The sequence below is a fragment of the Ursus maritimus genome, unplaced genomic scaffold (assembly GCF_017311325.1).
Source record: "Ursus maritimus isolate PB19 unplaced genomic scaffold, ASM1731132v1 scaffold_21, whole genome shotgun sequence".
Taxonomy (NCBI): domain Eukaryota; kingdom Metazoa; phylum Chordata; class Mammalia; order Carnivora; family Ursidae; genus Ursus; species Ursus maritimus.
In genome coordinates this window covers 41,137,266-41,148,091 of record NW_024424564.1, presented here as the reverse complement: position 1 = coordinate 41,148,091, position 10,826 = coordinate 41,137,266, and the positions used below count along the sequence as shown (strand labels likewise).

The window sequence follows — 10,826 nt, the reverse complement described above, 5'->3', positions numbered from 1 at the left end:
CCTGCTCCCGGCCCGAACCTGTGGTGGAACCCGGATGTGGCCGAGGCGAAGCTGGGGAACTGCGCCCCCTGCTGTTGCTTGGAGGCCTCCTCCGGCTAATCTTAACCAGCGGACAGGTTTAGCCAATTATCCCATAACTGAGACCAGTAAAGCGTTATTGGTTGTAATTTTTTTAATAATTCAAAGAAAAGGGTAAACAGATAATTTGCGCAACTTGAGTCACCGAGGCAGAGGATTCATTTAATCCAATCCAAAACTACACACTGTATGGTGTGGAAAAATAGGAAACTTAAATGCTTAGTAGTAGGGGATTGGTTAAAAAAATTATGGTACCTGTGTGTGATGGAATATTATGCAACCAACAAAATGACCTAAAGTGAGAAGGGATTAACTCACTAGAGAGTAGAGTAGGACAGTTATTAAGACAATGTTATATTCTCAAAGGACTGGAGAAAAGATCCAAGAACAAATACCGGGATGTAGAGAAATTTAATATGAAAATATGATACTTCAAATCAGGCAAAGATGGGTTATCCAATAAATGGTATTGGAACAGCTGATTAGCCATTTAGGAAAAAAATTTAAGTAAATCCTATATGGCTTAGGTATTTAAATGTTAAAGATTTAAAAGAAAATGTGAGATTGAGATTGTGAAGTCTTCAAGGACAGCAGCACAGAAATCCTAACGGGAAATACTCATAGATTTGGTAATATAATGGTAATGATAGTTTTATGATTTCATGAAAATGCAAAGTTTTCTGAATAGATTTTTTTAAAGATTTTATTTATTTTCTTGAGAGAGAGAGAGCAAGCACAAGTGGAGGGGAGAGGCAGAGGGAGAAGCAGACTCCCCATTGAGCAGGGAGCCCAACCCTGGGGCTTGATCCCAGGACTCTGGAATCATGACCTGAGCCAAAGGCAGACGCGCTTAACCGACTGAGCCACGCAGGCACTCTTTCTGAACAGATTTTTTAAATTCACCATGAATAGAATTCTTTAGAACACAAGTTGCTGGCGCCCGGGTGGCTCAGTCAGTTAAGCGTCTGACTTCAGCTCAGGTCATGCTCCCAGCGTCCTGGGATCCAGTCCCGCATCTGGCTCCCTACTCTTCGGGGAGCCTGCTTCTGCCTGATCCTCTCTCTCTCTGTCTCTCATGAATGAATGAATAAACAAATAATCTTTAAAAAAATAAAAATAAATACAAACACAAGCTGGAAGAAGACAAAGATATTGGATTGGTAGCCCTAATTTAAAATGAACTCTTACAGATCAATAGCAAAAACTCCCATTGGAAGAAAACAAGGCGAAAGATACCAACAATTGTTTAATTGGTACACTGTTTCCACTTGGGAAGATGCAAAAATTGTGGAATTGGGCAGTGGTGAGGATTGCACAACAGTGTGAATGTACTTAAGGCCACTGAACTGCACACTCCCAAATAGTTATAATGGTAAATTTTCTGTATATTTTGCCCTAGTGAATTATGAAAATTTATAAATAAACATTTGCCATTTCTCATTGTGAGTGTATAACCCTTGCCTGCTGTTAGTTTAATTTCTGAATTAGCAATACTTAGGAGATACAGGCACTGAAATTTACTTGAAGTAGCTAATTAAAAGAAGAATCTTAACCCTGTTCTTGAAGATCTTACAGTTTACTTAAAGAGACACATATACTTTTGTATCATCCTTGTGAATTACCAGAGAGCAGCGTATTTAGAGTCTAGCCTGGAAGGGTCTGTGAGGTGATTTTTGGATGGCAGAGTTCTCAAGTTTGGCCCAAATGTGTTGGTTTACTGCTCCAACGTCCTCTTGGCTTTCCACGCTCAAAGTGGTTCTCCAATTTTAGCATCTGAATCACCTGGAGAACTTGTTAAAACAACCTCAAGTTTCATATTAGGCAGATTTGGGCTGGGACGTGCAAATTTGTATTTCTAACAAGTTCCCAGGTGACGCTGACACTGCTGTCCCAGTGATCACACTTTGGGAATCACTGTCCAACGCGAGACCTATCGCTGGATACCATATCCCCTGTTTAAGCATCTACCTCTTCTTCAGACCAGAAGCTCCTGGAACAGGAACCATCTTGTCTTTGCATTCCCAGGATCTAACCCACTGTTTGTTCCTGAATAAATTTTTGTTGAATAAATAATTTGAAAGGAAATAATGCAATGAGTATTAATAAATTTGATATTTCATGTTTTTAAAAACTATTTTTCATGTTTTTTTTTAATTTTTTTGGTTTTTGTTTTTGTTTTTTTTAGTTTCTCTTGAAAAGAAAATAATCAGGTAGCAGGGGTCCCAGAATCCTGCATGGCAACAATTAGCTGACGCTGAGTGGTGTCGGGACCCTTAGACCACAGCTGCCACCATCCTTGCAATCCTTCCCTTGTTACACCTGCCTCCCACCTCCCGCACCCCCCCACCCCCGTATTGGCATTTGCCCCCAGGTCAATCCATGACTTCTTTCTGATGCCCTAAGGAACTGAATTTTAAAAACCAAAAAGCCAGAAGCAGTCTCCTGAGTTCTGTGTTTTCTGCTGTCACATCCTTTTCCTGAGATATTAGTGCAAAAAGACTCATGGTTTGAGTAGAAGGCTGGGCATTTTGGAAAGGGAAATCTCGGAGGGAAAAATGTCTGACATCTTGGAATACAGTGCCATCACTTAAATATAAGGTGTTGTGATAGCTAGATGAGAAGGTGACCAATGCCATGGAGAAGTGGGTAGGGGAAATAGGGGCAAAAGAAAGAGAAAAACAGAGGTTTCCAAGCTGGACTTCATTTACTGAGCATTTACTCTTTGCCAGGCATTGGAATAAGCATTTTGTGTGTATTCTCTGATGTAATGACCAACTGCTGGGAGGTAAGCATGATTATCTCCACTTGACAGGTGAAGAGACTAAGGTTCATAGGGATTAAGAAATTTGCCAAGCAGAACTGGAATTTAAATCCGTAATTATCTGACCCCAGAGCTCATGCTTTCAACCACTCTACCATAATACCACACTGAATGGATGGGGTGACAGAAGACATTTCAAGCAGAGAAAAACAGCGTGAGCAATGGCACGAGAGCTTTACACAGTACCAAATCCTGACAGTTGAGTGTGGTTCTCCATAGGGCTTGTCTATAGGGAAATGTCTATAGATGACACTAGAAAGATCCACTGGGGCTCGGCCATCATTGGCCTTTATGCCATGTTAAAGAAATCAGACCTTATTCTGAGAGGCTTCAACAAGAAGACACTAGAAACAGAAGAAAACAATTGTCCTCTGTTTTTCAAAACCTTGGTGCATCCAGACTGGGAGAAAACATGTGTGATCCTGATTTCTAAACCTGATACATTCATAATAGAACTGGCAAAGACTAAAACAATGGTGGGGAAAGAATATGGGCTCTTCAGTCTGAAAAGGCAAGGGCAAGGAGGGAGTCCATGAAGCCTATCATTTCACAAACAGCAAGGTGAGGCTGAACATGGACAGAATCCTCTGCTGCAATCAGAGAAGAGCCTGCATTTTGAGCAAGGGTGGATGGTCCAAAAACCTCTTGCTGCTTGACACACCCACAAGCCCCTTCTCTGAAAAGCCTTGCATTGTGTAATGAGATCCGACCATACTGTGAGAACTGATAGGGCCTGGAACCTGCCAAAGACAGCCAAGTAGGGGAGCCGAGGTGGCTTGTCAGGCATGAGACCCCCACCAAATGCAGGAGAGTGGGAAAGAGGAGTGTTCTTACTGATCAATGGCAATTAGACCCAATCATTTCTCTCTGGGATGTTATTAATTAAGAGGAACCAAAAGGGAGGGCAGACATAGGGAGAAGCAGAGAAGTAAAACGCCAAGGAAGCATTTGGTAGCATCATGATAGAAATACTTTTGATTGGATGACCTTAGGAAGCCAATATAGCAAGTAGTTTAAGAGCACGCTTTCCAGGGTTAGACTCTTTGGGTTCAAAGACACCAGCTCTGTGACCCTGGACAGCTTCCTTGGCCAATCTGAGTTTCATTTGCCTATATGGAAATAGTGATAAAGCCTGCCTCCCAGGGTGTCCTGCGGTTACAGAGCAGGTGTGTGAAGTGCACAGAGCATTCCTTGCCATATGCTAAGTGGCTCAGTGGCTGCTATTATTATTTTATTAATTATTATTATTATTTTATTATATTCCTGAAAGATAGAAGAATTATATTCAGGTTCTCCATCAAGCCTGCCAATGCAGCTGCTGAGACAGATTCCCGGGTTTTCTTCTTTATAAAGCCTTGCAATAAACCCCTCGGTCCCTTTCCCTTGAAATCTGAAAGAGGCTAACATAGTTAGCTTAGAAACGAGAAAGAGAAAGCTTCACCCCAAAAGTAGAGAACAAGAGGACCCAAGTCAATAATACAAACGTACTTTCTAAAGGATTAAATCATAAGTGATTACTAGATACGATTAGAATATGTTGGGTTTGTCACTTTCCTTTGCAATTGTCACCAAGGACAATTACTGCTGCCTTCTGCATACCCTTCAGCTTCTCTGCCAATGACAATACTGGGCTTAACGAACCATGGTTCTGATGGGATATGACCATTTCTGTTCTGATGTATTTAAGCACTTGCCCATCACAGCTCACAATACTAAAACCTCCTGAAGCTTGAAAGAGATTGAGGACTAATAAATTACAGTTATTTTAATGTTTTCTGACTACATTACGCTTTGGAGTTTGCAGACGATTTTGAATACGTTATCTCATTTGATTCTCACAGCATCTCTGTGAGGTACAGTAGGAAACAGAGGCTCAAGGAAATGAAGGAAACTGGCTTGAGTTCATAGAGCTCTTAAGTAGAGGAAGTGAATTCGAACTCAGGTCTTGTGACTCTCAGTCCCATGCTACTTTCATTAAACAATGAGTGGAGAATTTTGGAACCTACCATCCCCAGAGGTGGAACAGACTGAACTTTAGCTTCAAGAAGAGTTCGAGTTAGAAATAAAAATATGGGGGCGCCTGGGTGGCACAGCGGTTAAGCATCTGCCTTCGGCTCAGGGCGTGATCCCGGCATTCTGGGATCGAGCCCCACATCAGGCTCTTCCGCTATGAGCCTGCTTCTTCCTCTCCCACTCCCCCTGCTTGTGCTCCCTCTTTCGCTGGCTGTCTCTATCTCTGTCGAATAAATAAATAAACTCTTTAAAAAAAAATCCTTAAAAAAAAAAAAGAAATAAAAATATGTTGCACAACAGGCGGCACATTCCACGGCTGTGGCACGCTTCGCCAACCAGGCACGGCACTCTCTACTACTTATCCTGGGCCTGGCTTTCAAATCATCTCAACACAGTCCTCCGGAGAACTACTAGTCAGAGATCAGAGCAGGCACATGGTTTGAAACCTTTTTTCAGGAAAAGAAGTTTCATCGGGCTTCTTTAAGGAAGCTGGAAGGACCCAAGGTAGAGACTGCTAATGCTTCCCAATATATCCAAATCAGCCTCTTCTTCCCCGGCACCTGGTCCTGCCTCCCTTGCAGTTAGATGAGGCCACATGATTGAGTTCTGGCCAATGAACCATCAGTGGAAGTGGGCAATCCTTTTCTTTCTCTATCTTCTGAGTGAATGGGGACTTTGAAGAGCTAGGGGGGCAGCAGTCACAGGATGGATGGAAGTTGGGCTTCCGAAGGGCTGAATGGAGTAACACCTTCCCCCAAGCCCACGAATCTACCCCCTGCTTTGAACTAGAATTTGAGAAATGTGGGTCTATGAGGTCACTGAGACATGGGAGCTATTTGTTCAACAGTTCATTTACACACACCAATAAAGGCTGACTTCACATGCCTATGCCCTTCCTTGAATCATTTTATGGTGTTATTCTCAGAGGCAATGCTAGATTGGGTGGGCTCATACATTTCTCACATTCTGATTTTAAAGACCTCACAAATGTACATGATGGTGGATTTTTTTTTTCTCTGTTCCTCAGCAAACCTTTTGCATTTGGAAGAAACCTCTAGTTGGGTGACCTTGATGGGACCATGGGAGTCTAACGGTCAGCTACTCACTCATCTCATCCCCTGCAAATCAGAGCCTGGGCACCTGGCCTAGATTCTTCTAACTGCTTGTTGATATCTGGGACTTTAAATCTTGAGCAAATGAGGCAAAGAAGCAAGGGCAGTTGAGAAATCAATCTCTGAAGCCATAAGACTGAATCCAGCTTGGCCAGAGTCCTGCAGCTTGCTTGCCCTGGTTCCTACCCATTTTCCAAGCCTGATGCCCCAGACTAAGAAGATTCTGTGAGTACTTAATAGCTATGCAATAAGCTCCCTTTCTGCTCCAGTTGGCGTGGGTCCATTTCTGTTCCTTATACCACGTGTTCCTCTGCGAGTACGTGTATATGTACACACTCCACACAGAGGAAAATTCCAGCACCAAGAGCAACTGTTCTTTGCCAGGGTAATCTTTCCAAAACATAATTTCCAAATACATAATTTCTAAAACATAACCCTCTCCTGTTTCAAAAGATTCAGATTTTTTATCTATTTCAGGACAAAACCCACAAATTTTAGCATAACATCCCAGAACCTTTTTACCTCTCTCGTTTTGCCTCCCCTCACTTTTACTTTTCTACTGGGTGCTGGTCCTTGCCTTGTCATTTCTCCACCCATTGTACTCACCATGCCCTTGGCCTATTGTGCCTTCCCCTTTCTTAGCCCCTTGGCAATTCTGCCTGTCCTTCCTGTTGTAGCTCAAGAATGATCTCCATGAAATAGAATGTGATGGTATTACCTCTAGCACTATATGGACTTGTTTAATGGCCTATATTACACTTTGTGGTGATGGCTCACAAGTTTGTCCTTCTTACTACGTTAGAAGCTTCTTGAGGACAGTGTCTGCCTAGTCACTGTGCATCACAACACATAGGATACCTCTGGGCCTACAGTATATGCTTAGTAGGTATTTGTTGACTGACTGAGTGAACATAACCTGATCTCTGGAAGGCTCTGACAATCACCAGAAGAATCATTCTAGAACAACTACAATACCCCAGCTCTGAGCTATGCAAAGGTGGTTTAGAAAACAAAGAGACACTGGCTATCTTGAAATAATTTTTAATATTTTGAAATTTAGTGCACACATACATGTTTTAGCAGAAGAATGAAAATGTGTGTATGGTGTTTAATAAAACTGACATTACAAAACAAGACGACGTTAAGAAAATCTCAAAAGTAGAAGTAAACATTTAAGTAAAACAAAACAAAAAACAACAACAAAAAAACCACAAAACAACATGCTAAGGGATATGTTTTTAAAAATCCTAACAAATGTAGTTGCCTAAATCCAGACTTGAGACATTGAGATTTCCTTTGGGACTTAAAAAAGGAAAAATAAAGCAGCAGAATGCCCTTCATTTTAAATGCATTTTTAAAAAATGTCTACACATTGTTTTCCTGCTGGAAACTGCAGTATAATCAAGTATATAAGAATACCAGCTGGATTCCAATCTGATGATAAAAAAAGTACACCCCCTGGTCTTCCTGTTAAGTATACAGTTTACCCCAGAAAGCAACAAGTCACACTGCATATTACCTTTCCATGGCAGACCCTCCCTGCCACCCCTACTCCAAAGTGAACACAGTTTTGAAAACTACTTCAACTTCAGAGAAAATGAAAACAAAAATCTTCAGCACCTTATAGTTTCTAAGCACAGGACAACACGGGCAGAAGGGAAATACAGGAAGGGGGCTGGAAAATGGGTAAGACCAGTGACGTGCTCTTCAGGAAAATTCTACTTATACACAGCTGCTCAGATGGATAGAATGGCTGATTTACATATTGATCGTTGTGAGGGAAAAAAAAAAGACTTTCAAAAATTTCTCAAATTTTGGCAGATCCCTCCAAAATGTAAAGATTGGAGATAATTCATTCACACAATCATTTCCCAGAACTTTATCAAATAATTAAGTAGCACCATAACGGTGGAAGTCATAGTGAGGAAAAGGAGGTAAGGAAGAAAGGAATACTCCTTTTTATGTCCTACCCACTCATTCCTACCAGACTACGAAGATTCAATGAGTCCTTAGAGAACGAAATAATCAAAATGTGTTTTATGGGAAGAAAGTACTTTCTAGACGGGAGTCTGCCCAGACTGTAGTGCTTCCCTTAACATTTCAAAAGAAGTATGTAATTCCAGGACAAGCAGATTTCTCTAAAATCCCGATGACAGCCAGCGCCAGCTTGGCCACGTTTTGCTTTAGTGCTCAAGAATGTCAAATGATAATGATACTCAGAAGAGCTTCTTGGTCATAGCAGGGTAAGAGTTTAATCAGCACAGGAGGCATCTGCTAGCAAGTTATATGGTTAAAAAAAATCCGAAGTTCAACTATTTCTTTTTCAGATGTGAGCTTCACTGAGAATGGGGATCTCCTGGGGATCTGGTTTTATTGTTAACTTCCCTTCTTCTTATAAATAAATCAATTCAAATCACTCCTGCCTTATGTAAAAATATCAAAATCTTATATAATCTTCACCAACGGCCTGAGAAATGCAAGGACGTTCACTAAGATATTTGTGCAAAAGTTGTTTCTCTCAGAGAGCAGGATAAGTTGCAGGCAGAAAAACCAACGTCTAGAATAAAATTTCAGAAGGGATTTTTTTTTCTATTTTCACTAAATGAACAATATAAGTTTTATCTAAAGTTTGTACATAGCTTTAAAATATTTTTAATAAATTTAAGTTCTAGACAAATACTGACAATTGGTAATATAAAATGTGATTTGGTACATTTGTGGAATTTGAAGACTTACTATGTAAGTTTCTATTACACATTAATAATATTTAATTGTATATTTCAAATACAATTATGCTTACTTCACATCATTTATTCAGAACATCAATCCCCTTGGTTATTCTCACAACTTCCAACGCTTTAAGAAGTTGTACCAAAATTAAAAATCATTAGATTTGATAGTGACAAGTGAGGAAATACAACTCCTTAAGGTTGAATGAATAAGCCATATATAAACGCTTAAGAAAACATTTACAAGAATTAAAAGGTAATATAATTAATTACAAATTGCTTTCTGTCCATTAAAAACATCTCTTTTGAACTTGAAAATGATGCATGAATAGGGTCTATACGATGGGCATGTTTTCTACAACGCTAATATTACTGGATTATGCAAATTCAGGCTAACACTGCACCACAAACAGGACTGAGAATGTGCCGCATCTGTAATGCCACTGGTGGAAACAGACTGGGTACCAAAGTGCTGGATTTCCAACCTCGCATCCAATGTCAGTTCCTCTTTAGTTAGAAGATGAAGCATCTGCCTTTCCCATTGCTTCCTCCCCGAAGAGCAGCTTTCGAAGTATATTTGCATAAAATGGTCCATACACTTGTTTGTTGAGATTCACAATGTTTGCATATTGAGAGCCTAGCGCTTCTAGCTCCTGTTGAATGACAGCAAGGCCTCCTGGCACGGGAGGCATGCATTTTTGAGGACTTGGAAGACAAAGTAGGCTTTTCATGTATAGTTGGATTCGTTTATCTGGGGGAAAAGAAGATATCTTTACTGGTCCCATTATTAAAGAACATGATTTTTAAAAAGAAGTGAGAATAGTAATTATGGTAGGTGAATTGTCATAATATTCCCAATTCTTTGTCCTCCCTGTATCCACGCCCTTTACGAGGTAGCTTTGCAGTTCTTCCCACCGAAGGCTAGAGGCTGTTTCCACATGTCTTGAACTGGGGCTGGCCTATGGCTTGTTTTGGCTGACACAGAATGTGGCAGAAGTACCATTATGCTAGTTGGATGCAGGGGCTCCAAGTGCCATGGTTCACATCTGCTCTCTCTACCCACCCCTGCACATGAATGAGCCTGGGCTTGATGAAAGCCACCTGTTCCATCTCAGGCCATCCTAGACTAACCTATAGCCAACGCGCTCGCAAACGCTTGGGAGAGTCCAGGCAAGATCAACAGAGCTACCTACCCACGCCACAGCTGACTGCATAAGCCAGTCACAGATGAACTACTCAGGTGCCCAGACTTGTGAGCAACACTATTAAATATTTATGTTTTTTTTTAAGCTATGGAGTTTGAGGTGCCTTGTTACACAGCAATGGCTAAGTGACAAAAACATGTAGAGCACTTTTGGAGCAGGACAGGGACTCTTCTACAAAACTTAATACTTGATGTCCATGGTTTTAGTTATGTACGTGAAAGCTGAGTTTGTAAACTGGCACTGCTAGTTCGGCCCCACACAATATTGTTGTTTTGTTTTGTTTTAGAAACAGAAACTCTCTGAAGTCAGGGGATTTCACATAGAAATCCAAATTTCTGGTTCCTCTTGACAAATTTAGAGATGCAACCTTGGGGGCCCAAATTACCACATGACCAGGGTGACCACACATCCAGGTTTTCCTGGGACAGTCAGAGTTTATACCTGTTGTGCTGGCATAATTAACAAGAATGCTCTAAAAAGTGTCTTGGTTTGGACAATAAATTATACAGTTACCCCACCCATGGCCAACAATCTGCAGGCACTGAGGAGGGGCTGCCCTAACTGGCACTCTAGTTGGCCATCTTTTCTATCCTCCTACTTCCCTGATTCAACACATCTGCATGTGAGGTGACTTTACAAAAGGATGCAAATGCCTAAGTAAATGAGGCTGCAATAGTATCGGACAAATAGTACTGGACAGACCAGACCCACTACGGGCCATGCTGCCCCAAGGACTTCCTTTGGCGTTGGAAATGGAAACATCACAAAGAAAAGTTTACTGAAGAGAATAGTCCATAGGATATGGACCACAATGACATTAATGAAATTCTTATCTCCAAACACTTCTCCCAAAAGTCACACATTGCAG

General features: G+C 41.1%; 1 protein-coding gene across 4 annotated transcripts in view; it reads right to left on the bottom strand.

The window, feature by feature from the left end:
* Positions 1 to 7,051: 7,051 nt before the first annotated feature.
* Positions 7,052 to 10,826, bottom strand: part of TCP11L2 (t-complex 11 like 2) — a 37,415-nt gene continuing 33,640 nt past the window's right edge. For all 4 annotated transcript variants that reach the window (XM_008705661.2, XM_008705659.2, XM_008705662.2 and 1 more), the window contains one exon: positions 7,052 to 9,504. In XM_008705661.2, the coding sequence (XP_008703883.1) occupies positions 9,263 to 9,504 (242 nt within the window). In that variant the 3' untranslated portion in view covers positions 7,052 to 9,262. The remainder of the gene's footprint in view (positions 9,505 to 10,826) is intronic.